Raw genomic sequence first — 20,983 nt, 5'->3', positions numbered from 1 at the left:
GAGCAACCCCTGAGGCCCTTTTGCCCCTGTAAGCCCTGCAGCGCGTTGCTCCCATGGAGAAAGCAACCTGAAAAACGGAAAACCCCTCGAAGAGGGTGAAACCACTCCCCTCCAACCATGTCACAGTGTTGGAGCCTTTACCATGTCAGGTCCCAGGCCCTTCACATACCTTGGTGGTATAGTCAGGGTGGTGATGGCCATCCCCTCTACTGTCAGGCACAGGTTATGGCGGGCAGGGCGGCTCTGGAAGGCAGGGTGCATGTTTCCAGCAGAACAACTGGAAGAGACAGGCTAGGCCCTGATCAACAGGCAGGATCAGAGGGGAATGCCTCCTACAGCGCCATCTGCAGAACACAGAGGGACCAAGAATCCCTATCTGATGAAGAAGGCAATCATCCTCACCCTTCTTTGGGCTCCATTTTTTCTACCGGCTCCTCCCCTGAGCCCTTTACAGGTTTTTTTGGAAGAATCTGTCCTCCTTCAACAAACCCAACAGGTGTGTGTGGGGGGGTAAAGGCTTCAGTCATCTGGCTCTCAGGCTCAGCCTGTTCAGTTACAACTCTGAGCTCATTCGCTTCAACAGTTGAAGGAACAACTCAGGGATTCTCTCTTAATGGATCTAGGTAGAGATCTATCGACATTATCTGTCCCTGCGTGTGTCCTATCACAGGAAGTATCAGCTCTCTCACCCACTCAGGCACCACCTAGAGTGCAGGCAATGCAGGCCCCCATTACAGGCTGCTCAGCTACGAATGCGCGTCCACCACTGAACTGTGCATCTCCGGATCCATATGCCATGGCCCAGGGCAGGCACCTTCAACCTCTGGAAGAGGCACCTCTTGACACAGAGAACGATTTAATGATCCTGAACAAAGAAGAATGGAGTGGGGATTCAGAATATGAAGAGATTGCAACCACTAGGATATTTCAGGAACCGCATTTCCTCCCCCTCCTGTGCACGGTGATGGAAGCCTTGACTCTAACTTCTGCAGAGGATCCTCCTGCCCCCTTGTCATCTAGGGTTTCAGCGGTGTGTCCAGATCTGAAACCCAAATCTAGAGTCCTGAAATTCCTTTCTCTACTTCCCAAAGTAATCAAGTCAGAGTTCGACATCCCATTGCAATTCAAGAAGTCGGTCTCGGTAGCCAACAATTATTATACACTGGAGCAACACATGGACCAGCTGAAAGTCCTGCTGATAGACGCTCCCATTGTGAATTTGCTGAATCCATCTTTGAACCCAAAGCACTAGGATGCTCATCTTAAAGACGCCACAGAGTGCAAAATGGATCAGGGTCCCAGAAGGATCCACAAGGCTAGTGCACTCTCAATCCGGGCAGCAGCAGCCTCCTTGGTGTTTGCTGGAGCCTTTCTTCTTTGGTTGGAGGATCTGCTGGATGGTCCGAGGCAGGACGCGGCCTGAGTACGCAAGTCTTTACTCAAGGTCTCTTGGGCAATAACCTTCATGGCAGATGTTTCTATGGATGCTATGGAGCGGCAGGCGTCTTCACACGAAGGACCCTATGGCTGCAACATTAGGAGGCAGACGCTACGGCCCACTCAAATCTTGCCTCAGAACCATACATAGGAGGTATATTATTTGGGGATGACGCCCTAGCAAATGTTTTGGAATCTAAGGAGAAGAAAAAGTCAATGCCATCCTCCAAGAAAAGGGATGGCAGAAGGTCCTTTCGACGTTCATTCCACCCTTATCTATTGTCACAGTCTTTTTGTGGCTACAGGACATCTGGAAGAGCGAAGGATTCCTGCTCCAGCCACCCATTCTGGAACGGACAGCGCAACCAACCTAAAGCACAACAGCATTTCCCCAGCCGCTCAGGATTTGGTTCCTACTCAGGGGGAAATAAGCATCAGTTCTGATGACAACATCCCACCAGTGGGGGGCCATCTCCAATGCTTTGCACACCGGTGGAAGGACACGTCATCAGACCAGTAGGTAGTACACACCCTCTGGTATGGCCTAAAGTTGGAATTCACTTGCACCCTGCTGGCGAGATTTATTCCATCTCCCCTGTCAACTTCACACAAGAGGGAAAGAGTCTTGCAGGTGATTTTCCATCTGATACAGATTGCAGTTTTAGAAACTGTCCTGGCAGGGGAGAGATTTTTGGGAAACTACTCACTATTCTTCACTGTCGCGAAAATAGACGGATCGTTCAGGGCGATACTGGACCTCAAGAACCTGAGTGGATACATGATGTAGTGTAAGTTTCGCACGGACACCTTACTTTCAATCAAGGAGGCCCTGAGGAAGGGGGACCTTCTCTCTTCAATTGACCTGAAGGAAGCCTATCTCCACGTTCCTATATTTCCGCCCCCAGGCACTACCTCAGGTTTGCGGTGGGCCAAGACCACTTTCAGTACAGGGCTATGCCATTTGGCCTGTCGTCTGCCCCCAGGGTATTCACAAAATACATTTTAAGCTTAAATTTAATTTTAATTTTAAACTTATTGTAATTATAATTTTCATTTTAATCTTGTATTTTAATTCTGTTCTTAGATATGTTTTATAATCCACACTTGTTCATATTTTAATTGTGGTTTTATCTTGTGTACACCGCCCTGAGAGCTTGTTGCTATAGGGCGGTTTAGAAATGCAATTAATAAATAAAATAAAATAAATAAAATAAAAAATCATAGTTGCATTGGTGGCACACCTCAGGACACATGGAGTTCATGTCTTCCCCTACTTGGACAACTTCCTGATTTGCTCTCCATCATTACACAAGGCCTGAAAGGACCTCAACGTCACCTTGGTGTGCCTAAAGGACCATGGCTTCCTGATCAACGAATCCAAGAGCCAGCTATTTCCTTCTCACTGCATAATACATCTGGGAGCCACCATAGACTCACAGAAGGGAATCTTAAGGTTGTCCCAGCAAAGAGTAAACAAGATACACAGGACAGTGTCAAAAGTCTTTTCCAGTTCAACAGACCTGATGCAATTGGTGGCACTCCTGGGGTTGACGGTGTCCACATTTCAAACTATGGCTTGGGCACGTCATCATTCTCGCACACTCCAATTGCCACTTCTGCCCTTCCAAAGCGACACAGCATCCAGACACCACCACATAGTGGTCTGTCAGTCTTAATATGGTGGATTCACAAACCCAACTTGTTGAGAGGAGTACCATTTCAGGATCCCCCTTGAACCTTGATCACATCAGACGCCAGCCTTTCAGGCTGGGGAGCCATCTGCGATGGTCAGATGGTACAGAGCACATGGACGCCACAGGAATCCATTCTCCCAATCGAACTCCTGGAACTTCGAGCTGTCAGTCTGGCCCTCATATACTTTGCAGAGTTCAGATGGCTGGGGGCGGTGCTTGTCAGAATGGACAACGTGTTGGCCAAATCTTATTTAAACCATCAAGGGGGCACGTGCTCCCACCACCTCCAGGAGGAAGCCTCTCTCCTCTTCCAGTGGATGGAGAAGAATGTGGACTCAATATTGGCAGAATATCTCAATGGGGAGGACAACAACCAAGGAGACTGGCTCAGTCAGGAGAAACTGAATCAGGGAGAATGGATGCTTCACCTGGGTGCCTTTCAACAGATAGTGGCACGCTTCGGTAGAGTTCAAGTTGCCCTGTTTGCCACCAGTCGCAGCCGACAGGTAAGCTGGTTCTTCTCCAGGTATGTGATGCCAGAGGCGGAGGGGACAGATGCCTTGACATCCCAGTGGCCTCCAGGCAGGCTGTACACCTTCCCACCACTGCAAATTATTCCCACGGTAATCCACAAGATCCGAACTGATCGGGCAACTGTTCTACTGGTAGCCCCCTGGTGGCCAAGGAGACCTTGGTTCCCAGACCTCCGCAGCCTATCAGTGGAACCCCTGTGACAAATTCCTCTAAGGGAGGACCTGCTTTCTCAAGGACAGCTTCTTCATCTAGACCTGGGGTGGTTGGTGCTTCATGTATGGAGTTTGAGCGGAAGTGACTCTTGAAGAGAGGCATCCCCCCCAAATACTGGAAACCATGATGGCTTCTAGATGTCCCTCCACAGTCAGTATATGTGAGGATACATGGAAGACCTTCTTAGCCTGGTGGCAGAAGAAAGGAATTCTTCCACGGAAAGTGGGTATAAACGAGATGCCATCCTTCCTTCAGGATGGTTTATCATTGGGCCTCAGACCAAACATGCTGAGGCGCCAGGCTTTGGCGTTATCGTCAATACTCTCCACATCTCCGGACAATCCACTTAGTTCTCATCCTTTTATCAAACGTTTTCTTGGGGGGGGGGCAATGATATCAGCGCCACCTATGGTTCATCGCTACCTGACCTGGAACCTACACAAAGTGTTAACTGCCCTTCAAAAACCTCTGTTTGAACCTTTAAGTCAAATTTTTCACTGTCTGCTGTCCTTTAAGGTCTTATTTCTTGCGGCCATTACTTCGGCCCATAGAGCGTCTGAGCTAAATGCCCTGACTGTGCATAAAAGTTTTTGTGTCTTCCATAAGGATAGAGTAGTCCTCTGTACAGTCCCTTCCGTTCATCTAAAGTTCTGTCTACCTTCCATTGCTAACAGGAACTGGTACTGCCATCCTTCTGTCTTAATTTGGTTCACCCCACAGAGAAGGCTTGGCACTCACTTAATATGAGGAGGGCCTTTAAAGTGTATATTTCTAAGACAAAGTCAATTCAGAAAACAGATAATTTGTATCCTTTCACCCAGCATCTCCGGGAAATAAGGTTTCTACTTCCACTCTAGCTAGGTGGATCAAAGCATGCATTTCCTTGGCATATGGCTCGCTAAGACTGGCCTGGCCAGCCAGCATAGTGACTCACTCCACAAGAGTGGCGGCCACTTCAGCTGCGTTTTTTCGCAGTGCCCCTCTGATAGAGATTTGTAGGGCAGCTACATGGGCCACTCCTAATACTATCATTAAACATTACAAGACAGGCACACGCTTATTGGCTGAGGAAGCATTTGAGAGGAGAGTGCTACAGCAAATCCTTTCAGATCACTAGCTTTTGCAGCCCAGTGATATTCCCACCCTACATGGGTCAGCTTTGGTATGTCCCACCTGATATCTTTTACATGCACAGGGGAAGAGACATTTGGTCTTACCGTGAAATCGGTCATTGTGCATGTCAAAAGATGATATCAGGGCCACTCCCTAGGAGGGCTGGGCTGCCATTAGGATCACAAATAGGCCTTTAGCAGAGAGTGTATGAGTACTGTTGTCTTCTTCTATTAGTGTGTTTCCTATCCTTTCTTCCTCGTTTATTGGCTTGTCGTGGAGAACTGAGGCAAGAACAGGGACAGACCAGGAAGGACCTGCAAAAATTCAACAGTGCTCTTTTGCCGAGCTAGCTACCCACCTGATATCGTCTGACATGCACAGAGAAGACCAATTTCATGGTAAGACAAATGTCTCTTTCAAAGAGTGCTACAGATTCTCAATGGGATTGAGATCAGGACTTTGACTGGGCCACTGTAGGACATTCAGCTGTTTGTTCTTAAGCCACTCCAACATTGCTTTGGCCTTGTGCTTGGGATCATTGCCGTGCTCAAAAGTGAATCATTGTCCTACTGAAAAGTTTTGTTTCCTTGGAAAGAAGGTCAACAGAGTCTATGGTGCCCTGATGGAGGAGTTCAAAACATCAGCAGTCCAATAGATCTTGCTTTTCCATCAGGCTTATAAGGAGGCAGCCTGAAGCCACCATGCAGGGAGCAGGCCTCTCTGTGTGTCTCCAGATTGTTTGTTAGTTAGATTTATATCCTGCCCTTTCTCCCAGTAGGAGCCAGAGCGGCAAACAAAAGCACAAAAAAACCTCCAAAACATTATAAAAACAGACTTTAAAATATCTTATATAAAATATAAAATAAAATATATTAAAACAAAACAACCATTAAAAACATATTAAAACCATACTACTTTAAAAACATTTTTAAAAAGCTTTAAAAACACCATTAAAAAAAAAAAAGCTTTAAAAACATATTAAAAAGCAATTCCAACACAGACTAGGATAAGGTCTCTACTTAAAAGGCTATTTAATTACAGGGAGGGAATTCCAAAGGGTAGGTGCCACTACACTAAAAGTCTGTTTGCTATATTGTGCAGAACAGACCTGATCAGATGGTATATGAAGGAGACCCTCAACTGCAGAGCGCAGTGATCGACGGTCTTTCAGGTACCCTGGTCCCAAGCTGTTTAGGACTTTGTACACTAGAACTTTGAATTTATCCTGGTAGGTAATGGGCAGCCTATGCAATCCTTTCAGCAGCAGGGTGGCATGTTGGCCACCCTCCCTCAGTGAACAGTCTTTCTGCTGAATTTTGCAACAGCTGCAGCTTCTGGACCAACTTCAAGGGTAGCCCCACATAGAGCACATTACAGCAATCCAGACTGGAGTTTATAGTGCATGGACAACAGTGGTCAGGCTATCCCTGTCCAGAAACGGCTGCAGCTGTCTTACCAGCTGAAGTTGGTAAAAGGCACTCCTAGCCACTGAGGTCACCTGGGCTTGTAGCGACAAAGATGGATCCAGGAGCACCCCCAGATATGGACCTGTTCTTTCAGAGGGAATATGACCCCATCCAAAGCAGGCAGTTGACCAATTATCCAAACTCAGGAACCACCAACCCACAGCATCTCCATCTAGCTAGAATTCAGACTCAGTTTATTGGCCCTCATCCATCCCACCACCAAGTCCAGGCAGCAGTCCAGGGCTTGCACAGCCTCTCCTGATTCAGGTGTTACAGAGAAATAGAGCTGCGTATCATCAGCTTACTGCTGACAACTTCACCCCAAATCTCCTGATGACCGCTCCCAAGGGCTTCATATAGATGTTAAACAGCATGGGGACAACATGGTACCCTGTGGCACCCCACAGGACAACTGCCAGGGAGCCGAAATACAATCGTCCTATTATCTGAAAACGACCTTGGAGTTGGGGGGGTGCCCTACCTTATGCGTTGGGCCGATGATAACTTGAGACAGCCCAATAGACATCATGGAGGCCATGAAATCCCGTGCCAGAACACTAGAGGCAGCCTCAGCATGGACATTAAAATCACCGAGGACTATTGTTCTGGTTTCCTCCAATACCACAGCTGAGAGAGGCCTCCACCAGCTCAGTCAGAGGAGCTGCTGGGCAGCATGGTGGACAGTACACCAGCAGTAACTGTCTGTTTGGCTTGACACCAGCTGTAGGCCCTAACTGCCAGCTCCAAGACAGAGTGGTTTCCTGGCAACAGAGATGGCAGTTCTGTAGACACAGCAACTCCTGCCCCCCCCCGCCATCCCTGCAGCCTGTGCTGGTATTGCACCGAGTATCCAGATGGACAAAGCTGGGTCAGATCTACTCCTCCCAGCTCACCCACCCAGGTCTCAGTAAAGCACACCAAATTGGCACCTTCATCCATGATCAAATCATGGATGAGTGTGGTCTAATTGTGTACCGATCTGGTGTTAAACAACAGCACACGGGTCAGTGGGCACAGCAGATGAGCATCAAAGAACCCGTCTATGAGAGGAGTGGGAGCAAGGAACAAGATGTAGATAGCCTTGCCCTCGTGTACTATGGTAGGTCACTTCTCTCTGTTCATGATCACTGAAATTGGGGTGACATCATGCATGTAGCTCCTTATTAAGGCTCCCCCTAAACACCTGATATGGCCGCAACAAGAGCCCACCAACAAAACCTTCCTGACCAGTTATCCCAGTAGGCTTCTGTGAGAATGTGTGAAAAACACATCAAAAGCACATATTCATAGCACCATTATATTTCTGCAGAACACTAATACTAAAACTGCCCATTGCTTTACAGCAAGTTTTCAGTTAATTACTCTATCTTCAAGCTTCATCTGCTTTCTTGGAGATCCCAGTCAGTTCTGCATCCAAACCACTTACCTAGTGCTTATAATTGTCAGTACCCAAGATAGTGAGTTCCCGACATGTTTAAGCCAGATTACATCCTCAGTACCAGAACTCCTTTTTCGTGCTTTGAGCCACTATAGCACAGCAGCCCTCAAACACACACACAGTTTTCCCTTGCTCCCCGAAACATTTGCACATGCACAAAATCTAACAGGCATAGTATAGCAATACAAAAACCTATCAGCATAATTCCTAAAAAATCATTGAACAGTTCATATTCCCACAAGCATGCAAAAAACACAAATCAACAGCATTTCAAAAGGCAATATCACCAGGAAAAAGTTGTATAGCAAATCAGTACACAATCCCTGAAATATGACCCCCACCCCCCAAAGCATGCAGTTGCCCAAATGGCCCTTTGTCTTGAGGCTTCATGGAGTTCCCAGTCCAAACTTATTCCTGTTGCTCCATGAAGGATGTTGGGACACTTCTCCAGGAGCACATCTGTTTTCCCATCAGCAGACTAGTCATTTTCCTCCAACTCTCTGCTCTAGACAAAGTCTTTAAGCCAGTCCACTTCATCTTCTGTCCCAAACGGCAAATCATAGTCCTGCCAGAAGTCTTTTATCTGGGGGAATCTTCTTCAGAAATAGCAGGCCTAGCCCACCCAGGTTGGCAGAAAGAAGTTTTCCTCCCTGTTCTTCCTCACCATCTCCAGTGTCAATCTTGGGCCCAAACAGTGGCAGATAACCCTCCCAATGACTCTTGCCTTCCAAACTCACAGGACCCTGGGTGACTCACTGCTGGAGCTTGCTCAGGGGCTTCACCCCCCATAGGAACTGGATCCCACCCTATAAGGCCATTATTTAGTAACCAAGGGGCAAAGTCACTTGGAGGTTTTATCTTACCCATTCTTCCAGGCGCTGGGAGTTCCTCTTGGACTTGCACTCTCACCTCAGACTTCTGCGCTTTAACTTGCACAGCTATTTCTCCAGGCGCTGGCAACACCTCTTGCACACACAGTTCTTCCTGAACTTTCTCTTCCACAGCTGGCACACAGGTGAAGAAATCTATCAGCTATAGCTCTTCTTCAGCCTGTAGTTCACCTTTCTTCACGGCCCTTTCTTCCTCCTGCACTATTATTTCAACAGCAGGCACATACTCAGTGAGAAATCATTGAGCACCTTCTCTTCTCCAGGCTGTACTCCACTTTCTTCCAAGGCATCTTCCTCTTCATTTTCCAGCTTGTCCTCCTTCAGTTCTTGGGGCTTTACTTCCAGCTTTCTGGTGTCCCCCCCCCCCCGGCAGGCTCCTAGACAATCAAGGCTTCTTTTTCCTCCTCCACTACTGACTGCAGCTTCTCACAATCCAAGCCCTCCAGCTGCCCATCCACCTTTTCCATCTCTTTAGCCACCCAAGTCTGGGTGCTCTGCAGCTGGACTCCTGGGTCACTCTCAACCCCTTGTAGTGGCTGATCAGGCATTACTCTTACTTCCTCACACAGGGCCTCATTTTTCTCTCCAAAGATGCTTTCCATTCTTTCTTCAAATCATTGCTGGTCCTCCTGGTGATCTCGTTGCCTTTGCTGCTGGTCCTCCTGACGCTAGTTGCTGGAACATCAACTTCATCCGTTGTACGAAGGTTGCTATTCCTCCATTTTGACTCAGGCCCACTTTGCTCCCAGTTTTTCCTCCAGGAAAGTCAATCCCATTGTTGACACCAGTGTTGTGCACCACCCCAATCTCCAAGCAATGAGAGATCTCCAGGGGTCCCTGTGCTTGCTCTGGGTTTGGTTTCCTTGGCAAGAAGGTCAGTGGAGTCTATGGTATCTTTATGAAATATGGTTGGTTTACACACATTCACAGCCTGAGCATAAGATGGAGGGGTTCAAAGCATTCAATAGATCTTGCTTTTCCATCAAGCTTATAGGAGGCATCCTGAAACCATCATGCAGGGAGCAGGCCTCTGCATGTCTCCAGTTCCAGCCTTTCCTCTGACTAGCTAAAAACACAAGCCTCTCTTTGGCCTGGGGGGGGATCTCCCTGACTCATTCACCAATTAATGGGCACTTGAGAGACTCATTAGTCCACCTGGCCATTCTTAGATTAACAAAGGAGACTCATCTGAGCATGTTTCTCAGCTGCAGAGCCTACCTCGAGGTGCAGGGTTCCAAATCAGGCTAGAAGGGGACTCATAGAAATAATAATAAAAAATAATAAAATTTTATTTGTGAGTCGCCTATCTGGCCGAATTAACGGCCACTCTAGGCGACGTACAACTTCACAGTAAAAATACACAACAATAATAATATTACCATATTAAAAACTAACCCACCCCAGAGGTCCCGTAGGCCCGCCTGAACAGCCAGGTCTTTAAGGCCCGGCGGAAACCTATCAAGGAAGGGGCATGGCGGAGGTCAAAAGGAAGGGAGTTCCAGAGGGTGGGGGCCACAATCGAAAATGCCCTCTCTCTGGTCCGCACCAGCCTCGCTGTCTTAACTGGCGGGACCGAGAGAAGGTCTTGTGTGGCTGATCTTGTTAGGCGGCATAATTGGTGATGCTGGAGGCGCTCCTTCAGATAAACTGGGCTGAAACCATATAGGGCTTTAAAGGTCAACACCAACACCTTGAATTGGGCCCGGTAAACAACTGGTAGCCAGTGTAGATCTATTAACACCGGAGTGATATGATCACAGCGACAGCTGTTCTTAATCAAACGTGCCGCCGCATTCTGTATCAGTTGTAATTTCCGGACCGTTTTCAAGGGTAACCCCACGTAGAGAGCATTACAGTAGTCTAAGCGGGAGAAGACCAGGGCATGTATCACCTGTGGGAGAAGATGGGCAGGAAGGTAGGGTTGCAGCCTATCATCTATCTCAACCCCCAAACCTATAACACTATGTTCTGTGTATTATCATATACCTCAAACTGAAAGATATTACAGGAATACCCCGCATTAACGTACGCAATGGGTCCAGAGCGAGTACCTAAACCGAAACTGTACTTAAAGTGAAGCACTACCTTTTTTCACTTATCGTCATATACGGGCATAACTGATGTAAATAACGCATTTATAACTAAAATAAATACAGTAGGCCTTATTTTAAGAAAAAGTTTGTAGTTGGAAACCGATCAGGCGGTGGCGTAATGCCGTTAAGTGTCCGTTCTTGCAAAGCGAGCATACATAAACGGAAATGGTGCTACTGTAAATATGTCCATACTCGCGAGTGTCCATACAGTGAAGGTCCGTATAGCGGGGTATTCCTGTATTAAGAAAGAAAAAATGCAAGTGAAGTTTCTTTCCGGTTACCCTATGAAAGATGTCATGAACATTCTTGGCTAGACCGTGTTCCTAAATGAAATACATTGCGTTTGTTCACACATTACACACAGACACAAGCTTTTCTCATACATATACAAGTGTTTGTGTAAAAGAATGTACACTTTTTGTATAGCTCAACTATTTGTGTACACTTTTTGATCATGTGAATACCCTACAGTTTTTGGAAATAACACATTGATACATCTTACATTTATAAAATCTGCCTTGTATCAAAGAATTATGGAATTATGTTTAATTGCTTTCCTGGGGGGGGGCGGTTTGCTACAGGTGGAAGACAGTGTTTTCCGTGAATTCTGTGCAGAGATTGGTGTAGACAATATTCGTGTATATGAAAAAGAATATTTGCAAGAGCAGGAAGAAATTGACAAGAAGAGGTAACTATGCAGAACTGAAAAGTAGTAATACTTGGTAACATCATTCTGTAATTAGAATTCCTCTATATTCTGTATAAATGTGTGTCTCCATTCTAAGATATTGTTCAGCATGTCATTATATGATTTTGGCTTTGTTATTGAGGTCAGAACTATGCATGGCATAGAAATGCCCTCACCAATATTATTTTTTGGTCGCTTGTTACCTGAAGGTCTCCAAACTGCTTACAATGTTATTAAAAGCCAAAATAAATATACATAAGACAAAATGAAGTAACAACCACCCCCATGTAGCCACAGAAAGCTTTGGCAGTACACTAATACAAACAACATTGTGTTAGTCTATCAAATGCCTGGGAAAAGAGTTGTCTTTCTCTGGCACTGAAAGAATATAAAAGAAGGCACCAGGCAGACCTCACTAGGGAGCCTATTCAACAGATGAGGGAACCACAACTGAAAAGGCACTCTCCATTGTCACCACCCTCAGAGTCTCCCTCAGAGAGGGGATCTGGAGAAGGGCCTCAAAAAAACATCTAAGGGTCCGCGTAGGTTCATATCGGGAGAAGTGTTCCAGAAGATAGTGAGGTCCTGAGCCGTAAAGAGCTTAATAGTTTAAAACCTGCACTTTGAATTGGGCTCAGATGCATACAGGCAGCCAGTGTAACTGGAACAAAATTATTATTATTATTATTATTATTATTATATTTATTTATTTATTTATGTCATTTCTATACCGCTTTACATTATTTGGAAAACAAATCTCAAAGCAGTTTACAACTTAGATTAAAACATTGAACAAAACATCACAAAATATTAAAAGAAAACATTACAAATTCAAGCCAAATATAAAAAACACATTCAAAACAGCATAATTATCAGAAAAATAAAAGTATTCTCTTAAACATAAACATTATGAGTTAAGAATCAAATACAAAATACAAACTCCTGTCCTTCCTCCCATAATGATGTTTGTCTCGAATCCATCAACAATTGGGTAGCCACATTCTTCACTAATTGAAGCTTCTGAACCGTTTTCAAAGGCAGCCCAATGTAAAGTGTATTGCAGTAATCGAATCTTGAGGTTACCAGAACATAGATCTGTAGCCAAGTTATCCCTGTCCAGATAGGGTCACAGTTAGGCCACCAGCCTAAGCTTACGGACTGCTCTCAGTGTCACTGAGGTCACCTGTGCCCCAAATGACAGCAATAGATCCAGGAGAACCCCCAAACTATGAACTTGCTCCTTTAGAGGGAGTGTGATCCCATCTAGAGCAGGCTGCAGACTACTCAGCCGGTCAGAGGAACCATCCACCAACAGCATCTCAGTCTTGTCTGGATTAAGCTTCTGTTTGTTGGCCCCTCATCTACTCCATTATCACAATGAAGCATTGATTCAGCACATGCACTGCCTCACCTGCAGAAGATGAAAAGGAGAAATAAGGCTGCGTATCATCAGCATAGTGATGCCAACGCACTCCAAAATTCCATATTACCCCACACACTGGTGTCATCTAGATGTTAAACAACATGGGGAACAGAACTGGCCCCTGCAGGACCCCAGGCTGAAGAACCTCCAGAGCTGAGCAACGATCCCCAAGAACACCTTCTCGAGCCATCCATCCAAGTAAGAATGGAACCACCGCAGTGGTACACATTTCACACTTCGGTTGGAGATTTGTGTATAATATTTTCATGTAGTTCTGTCATGAAATTTGCTTGCTCGGTTTGCACTTTTGATAAACTTGCTGATTTCCAGTTATTTAACAGCAGCTGCAACAATATCCTTCCTCCCCCAATTGGGTTCCTGGAGTGAAGAAGGCTGTGAGGGAGGAATTTTTTATGTAAGGACAATGTCTTCAGTTCTGGTGCTCACAACATAAGCTTGGGAGCATCCTGTTCCTTAAGTCCACGGTTGGACTCTGAAGGTGTCTGAGAAGAGACTGAAGGAAGTCTGGAGGGAGCTGGGAAGAGGAGAAGGAGCAGCAGTCGCAGCTGCCACCACCATTACCAGAGCAGAAGCCGCCATGTTTTACCCATACAAATCCCCCTGAGAGGAACAGCATAAGGGCTGCATACACACCATACATTTAAAGCACCATACAATTAAAGCACCAGGATGCCTGATGCCCCTGCTAAATCTTAAGGCATCCTGGAAAAGCTGCATGCCCTTGGAGCATAGGATGCTGGTGCACAGGAACCTTATAGCATTCCCAGTGCTGATGAACGAAGGTCTTGCAGAGTCGTAATAGTCACTGCCACTGAAAGAGTAAACATACAGTAGGGCCCCGCTCATACAGCGGGTTACATTCCGGACCCCCGCTGTAAAGTGAAAACCGCTGTAAAGCGGATCCCATTGACTTACATTGACCAAAATGGCACCCGGTGGCAAAAATCTGCCGTAAAAGCAGAACAAGCGCTGTAAGGCGGGGCCTTTCTACAATTCACAACCGCTGTATTTGTGGAACGCTGTAAAGCGGGGCCCTACTGTACTACAATTACTGCCTCTATCATGTCATTCTGCCACTGTGGCGGCAGCGATGGTGCTTCTGGAGGTCTGTGAGATGCAGCGCGGAGGCTGGAACTGGAATCCCCTCCGAGGATCTGCCCTTGCATGTCCAGCAGCAGCAGCAGCAGCAGCCCGACAGCGCCTACAGTACCTGGCTTTGGCATCGGACCTTCTGGACATCTGCAAGCACAAGAACTCCATCGACCTGAGTGCCTACATTGACCCGGGCACTTCAACAACAAGTTCCTGGCTGATCTCTTCCAGCACAGCAAGCAGCAGGAGTATGCGGACAAGGCTGGTGGCCTGGACTATGGCAGTGGTGCTGAGGTGGGGATGCCGGGGGGCAGGTTCCCGCAGGGCAGCGGCCTGCTCTACTGCTATGCTCTATAGCTACAAGGAAAAGCTGGACTCCTACACTGGGGCCTTCCTTCCTGCCTGGCCTGCGCCCATTGCTCATCAAGCAGGAACCCCATGAGGACGACGAGGCAGCAGAGTTGGCCACACTCTACCCACCACCCCTGGGGGCCCCTGACTGCAGCCACTTCTAGTACCAGGTGGCACACTGTGCCCGGACGACAGTCCACCTGCAGCCCAGCAAGCAGCCCACACTGCCACCCATGCCGGCCCCAGCCCGCATGCTGTTGTCGCCTGTCACCACCTCCACCAGCAGCACCACCACTGGCTTCACACCAAGGCCACACCGTGGTTGGGCAAGAGCAAGAAGGCTCTGGGCATTGTATTGTTTGCATGGTATTTTCTGTTGTATATTTTATTGCATATTTTGTACGTTACTTTGATATTTTATATGAATTGCCATCTGTCTTAGTGTTTATTCATAAAAACAAGCTTTACGTTGTTTTTATGATTATGTAAGTAGTTTATATATATATATATATATATATATATATATATATATATATATATATATAAGCAGTTTCCAGGTCCCTTCTTTGTTGCGGGATTCTGGGAGTGAGCTGTGTTTGGGTCCTGGGTGAGAACCAGGATGTATGTATGGAGTCCTGGGTGAGAGCTAGGCGCCTGAGAGGGTGTGTATGTTAGAAGCAGAAGGAACTGATATGGGGTTTATTTAATAGTAATCTGTATTGGTGCAACACTTGTATATGTAATATTGTGTATTTTAGTAGCATTTGTTGTTTAAGCTTATTTTGTATTTATATCTTGTACTATTATAGGATGATAGTATGATTACTTCTGTATATTTTTGTCATGTTTATGGTTGTAAACCATCTTGAGTGCCGTGATGTTGAAAGGCGGTATACAAATTAAAAATGAAATGAAATGAAAGTATATATTTATCCCCCTGAACCTCTTTATTATGTATGTTTCCTGAGCCACCATTTTCCACTGACTAATTGGTGGACCTCAGTATTCTAGTGAAAACATGGAAAATGGAAATGGACTGCCTTCAAGTCGATTCCGACTTATGGCGACCCTACAAATAGGGCTTCCATGGTAAGCGGTATTCAGAAGTAGTTTACCATTGCCTTCCTATGAAGCTGAGAGGCAGTGACTAGCCCAAGGTCACCCAGTGAGCTTCATGGCTGTGTGGGGAATTGAACCCTGGTCTCCCAGGTCGTAGTCCAGCACCTTAACCACTACAGATTCCAAAGGTCTGAAGTCTACTGACCCTGACTTAGATTGCTAGCTTATAAACATAATATCCTATCCAGTTTTAGGCAAGTTGACTGTAAATCTCCTAAATCACCTTGCCACATTTTTCTAATAATTGGATTCAGTTCTTTTTTTGTATTTCTGTGATTATTTGCATGGCCCAGAATGTAAAAGACCACATACTAGATTGTAAGCCAAAAGGCTTGAACAGTAGTTTCCTTCCCTCACCATGTCACATGATGCTCTTGAAGTTGAGGTAAGTGTGTGATACAATTTGGATGTTCAGAGAAGAATGCAGAAAGATAAGTGCTATATTTAACACATACACCCCAAAAAAGCCACTTGCATCAAACTAAGAGCATTGGAAATCCCTTTTAAAAGGTCCTGTATGCTGATATATAGTCAAATCTCTTGGGAGGGTTTCATGTAAAATTTAGGAAGGAATGCAAACACAATTTTTTCTGCATTATCTTAACTGTCTATATGCATTGTTATGTGATCTTTGTAGAACTAGTCTTCAGTTTTCAAAAATGCTCAATTTTGTTTCCGTCCTGGAAACAAAAGATTTTATTACGTATCTATGTTCTGCCTACATTGGTAACATGAATTGGTCCAGAAGGAATCACCAGTAGGAGGTTATTCTCTTTGCTGGTGTTGAAACACCATTGTTTTTCCAAGCTTCAGTCTGATTTCTCCTTTCAGGGCTTAAAGGAACAATTCCCTTTCCCCCTTATAAATATATAGCCAAGAGTATAAATGAACACTCTGCACAGTGCACTTTGGAAAACTTTGTACCAAGGAATTCATTAACATTTCCTCCTCAAAACCCTCTTCCTGGAAAGTGTTTGGCACAGTTCCCAAGTTCTCATGCTCTGCTAGGAACTTAGCTTATGCATGTGCAACTGAAACAACCCCATACTGCCTTGTTTTCTCCTGACTCCAATTCCTTCCACTCCCTCAGTTGTTTCCCTTGCATTGAACTTTAAATTTTAAGCTTTTCAGGGCCTGTCCTCTTCTGCTCTGGAAAGTACCATGCTCTCTGATGCCACTATATAAATAACTTTTTTTACCTTTTCTTTACACATGGGGAGGCAGCCTACAGCCCTAAGGCTTTAGACAGCTGCCTACCTCATTTCTAAAGCTCTCTGCAAGTGATCAGTTCCAGCTTTTTAGCAAGAGTGGTCTGTCCTTCCTCCAATAGCCAAGCTGGGTGGAGAGGAAGAGGGGGCAAGAGAAAGATGGCAGTGTCAGAAATAGAAGAGGTGGCCCACACACAGCCCTAACAGCAAAACATTGCCCACTCCTGTCTTAACACATCATTGTATTGTGTTTGGCTAGATTTCAATTTGAAAACCAGAAGATGCGCTTGAGTGTTCAGCTTGAGTATATTTGCAGCCTGATAGACAAGAAGGTGAAGAACAACAACATGCTAAAAGAGAATATTTGCAATGATGAAGCTGATATAATTTGCCTGAAAAAGGTAACGAATGGCTTGTTTGTTTATTATAATTATTTATATTCAAGCTTTCAGGATACAGATTCTTCCAAGTCAGCTTACAGGAAACAATTAAATTGCATTTTTAAAAAAAAATCACAATAAACTATGTCAACATAAAAAGTCATCAGGATCCTTCCAACAGAACAGTTGGTGATAGAATGACCCTGTGGTGAGGATAATCTAGCTTAGGGTCGCAACATTTGGAAATCTCAAACTGATTGAAACCATAAAATGGCAGTTTTGCAGAAGAACATTGGGCAATTCCCAGAACATCCCCTCCTCCAAAATACCAGGGAAAGCACCTATACCCCCCAAAAAAGAAATAAGACTGACTTTAGCTCACCTAAAAGAGGCAATCTTCAAACAAATAAAACAAAAATCCCTCACTTTGAAAATAAAATATAGGGAGGGGCATATATGACATCAGGATTTTGTAGGACCACCAATCAGTTGATTGGCAGTATCTGCAAAGTCCTGTGCATGACACTTTGCAAGCAACGCCAATAAATTGACCATCACAGCTTGCAAACTGCTGTTCATTCTCCTTGGGTAAAGGAGGTCATCTAGTGGGATTTGTCGAGATTCACAGGAATTAGGTGGTTCTCCCTCCTTTGTTTTACTTTGTTTCCTGCCTTTGCTCGAAGCAGACCTGTTGTGTTTCTAGCTCTCCAAATTTGTCTTCTCCTTAGACCAGTGTTGTCTTTACACGTTTTGGGTATTTTAGTGTCTGTTGTGTGAAAGTTATCAACGTGTTTACCTCAGTATTAGTGTATGACAGTATGCTGTAAGTTTTACCTTGGAGTGAATATTTTGAGAGCCCATCTTCCCTGTGTTTGCTTCTGAGTTTCTGTCTGCTGCTTGGTGGTTTTTGGCTATTTTGTCTTCAGCTCTAGATAGATGGATAAATAGAGGAGAGAAACCAGTCTGTGTTTTAAATCACCCCTTTCCCCCTTTCCTATCATATGTATTCACTCTCTTCTCCCACTTCCCTTTCTTTTACCTGCTTTGGCAAAGGCAAAAGGAGACTCTGTGTTTTCTAGGATTGTACCTGAGATTATGATTTTACTATGAAGAGATCTCAGGACAAAGAGCCCACTGCAACTATATGCAAAGTATACGTATCATGCTGGGTGCCACAAGCAGCAGTGATGGTTGACAGCTCTCAGGATTTACTAGCCATTTTGCGGAGGAGACCTCAGCTGTTAGGATGGGCTTCTGTGCTGCTACCAAGTTAAACTGGTTGATGTTTTCAAGGATAGGAATAGAAGGTTTGTGTTTGCTAGATGTGTTCTGGAAGGTACTAAGGAAGGACAATTAGTTTAATTTGTGCTCCCAATTCAGGTCAGTTTGGTTGTTTTTGTTGTTTTTTGAAAAAAAGTATTTGAGGAAATACAAACTTTTGCCCAGGATGAAGTTTTTTGGGGGTGTGGGGGGCATGGTTTTAACTTGAATGTGTGTGGTGTTTCCCTTTGGGGTTTAGATGGCTCCTGGCCAGTTACTACCCTTTTACAAGGAAAAGGAAAGAGATTAACAGAGCAGTATCAATTACTCAAACTTTTCAAAAATGGAGAATGAGGGATGTCTGGAGTGAAGTGTATCCAAAAGATAATGAGTTTTTCCCATCACTCTGCTCCCCATAATTCTCACTCCTGGATAGACTTTTACTAACTTCTCCCTCCATTACTAACAAGTTTTTTTACACTAGAACAGCCTTTCCCAACCAGTGTGCCTCCAGATGTTGTTGGACCACAACTCCCATCTTTCCTGACCATTGGCAATGCTGGCTGAGGCTGATGGGAGTTGTGGTCCAACAACATCTGGAGGCACACTAGTTGAAAAAGGCTGCACTAGAACCTTGTTTATGAAGCTGTGTGCCATGGATAGTTTGGCTTCTGTGCTTGTGTCCTGGGTGCACTCTTCCCAAAGTATGGGTGTGCCCAGTTGAAGGATACTTTGGAGCACAGCATGGACTTCGCTTTATACAAAGCACATCAGGCGCTTCTGGTCATTCGGGCATCATGCGCTGCATCTGTTTCACAAGGGCATCTTTACTATGAATGGACCAGTTGTAGACAGTCCTCAGCAGGATGCAGACTCAGTGAGAAAGTGTCTAGACCAGAAACATTTCTAGGAGGCACTACTCATGTTGCAATGAAGTTTGCCCTAAGATCTCTGAGGGGTGAAGTCATGACCAAGATAACATTGGAGCTGAGGCATAGGGAAGCAGATACTGCATCCCACATTAACTTGTCAACAATGCTATATGTTGGTTCAAAATTGTTTGTAGAAGAGGCCCTACAGAGATGTGCAAGAACATGATGTTGCTTTGTAGGGAGGATAGGCGTGCAGCACATCATTTCATTCTATACCAGTCCTTTTCTGGCAATAGGTTTCAAGGCAGAGCACATTATTTCTGACTCAAGCATTGTGCATGTAAAAGACCAAAGTTCCAACCCAGGGTATGTTTGCCACTCCCCAGACAGCCACAGGACGGCATCAGCAGCATTTCTGATGCTGCTACACCACAGGTGGGGGACAGATTTCAGCAGTGCTATTGAGCATGGCAGAACATCACAACGGATCAGTGAGTGCTGAATTCCATCCAGAATGGGTACAAGATAGCATTTCAGTCGCTGCTCGTCACCTCTCCTACCATCCCAAGAGAATGACTGCCTGCCAAGGAGACAAGTAATGTGGATGCTATCAGACACCTGGGCATAGAGCTAATCCTACCAGGAGAGGGCTTCTTTGGCATATACTCCATCTTCTGCCAAAGAAGGATGACTCAGTGTGGGCTATGTTGGAATTTAAGTATCTTATGAAGACCCTCATGTCAATAAAGCATAGGTGGGGAACCTAAAGCCTGGGGGTCGAATGCGGCCCTCCATGCCTATCTGGCCCTTGGAACTGCCCCAAGCCATAGCCTTCACTAGCCCTGTTTTGCACCCTGAGTGTTTTTGGCTTGCTGGAATGTGTCCTTGAACTTTGATTTACTTGTCTGGATGGAGGATCGAGAGGGCTGCATTAGTGTGTGACAAAACTAGCCTAAAGGGGAAAAAACTACATTTGTTGTTCCACCCACTTTTGCTTCTGTCCCACCCACCATTGCCATGTGGCCCTTGGAGGGTTGTCAAGAAAGGAATGTGGCCCTCAGACAGAAAAGGTTCCTTCCTCTGCAATAAAGGAAGATCTGCGGCTCATGTATTTCTTGTCATTGATAGACTTCAAAAACGCATACCAGCATATGCCCATTTATCCCAACTGTTGCAGATTCTTAAGATTTGTGAGCAGGGGGGGCTGGCAGTGACAACGCGGGAGGCAGGTAAGTGCTTGTGGTGGGGTCTGGCAGCAGCTTGGGCAGGCGGGATGCTGGTAAGCTGCCTAAAGAGGGCAGTGGCAAGTGCCTGGGTGGCTGTTTTTGGGAGCTGCCTGTGTTGCTTGGGCCCATGTGTGTGAGGGCCTGTGTGTGTTTGGGAGTCCTGGAGGATTGGGAGTCTGTGTGAGTCCCTGTGTGTGTATGATGTGGGGTTGCCACATAAACTGATCATAAATTCTTTTAAATAAATAAAAATAATTTGAGGAAATTATGATTCTTTATCTACCCAACATTATTATAGACTGCTCTCACAAAATTACTGAATGAAGTAAAATAAGGATTATCTTAATCCTGTTTATTAATTTTGGAATTAAACTCATCTGTTCTCCTCTCTGACTAAGCCTGATGTTCTGAAACCAACTTTTAGTGCCCTGAACACAGTAAGAAGAGCTGGGACTGGAAGGAAGT

At 45.4% G+C, this 20,983-nt stretch overlaps 1 protein-coding gene across 17 annotated transcripts in view; it reads left to right on the top strand.

Moving 5' to 3' along the window:
• The window catches only part of SMC1B (structural maintenance of chromosomes 1B), a 123,883-nt gene that overhangs the window by 64,587 nt on the left and 38,313 nt on the right, over nucleotides 1-20,983 (top strand). For 16 of the 17 annotated variants that reach the window (XR_009757608.1, XR_009757609.1, XM_061582423.1 and 13 more), the window contains 2 exons: nucleotides 11,460-11,566; nucleotides 17,040-17,181. Coding sequence is in view for 15 of the 17 variants with exons in the window: in XM_061582423.1 (XP_061438407.1) it covers nucleotides 11,460-11,566; nucleotides 17,040-17,181 (249 nt within the window). In the remaining 2 variants the exon portion in view is untranslated. The remainder of the gene's footprint in view (nucleotides 1-11,459; nucleotides 11,567-17,039; nucleotides 17,182-20,983) is intronic. The other variant, XM_061582429.1, reaches the window with a different exon arrangement.

Source organism: Rhineura floridana, chromosome 8, assembly GCF_030035675.1.
Source record: "Rhineura floridana isolate rRhiFlo1 chromosome 8, rRhiFlo1.hap2, whole genome shotgun sequence".
NCBI lineage: Eukaryota > Metazoa > Chordata > Lepidosauria > Squamata > Rhineuridae > Rhineura > Rhineura floridana.
The sequence above is the reverse complement of the archived record's forward strand: the minus strand, read 5'-3'. Positions and strand labels throughout refer to the sequence as shown.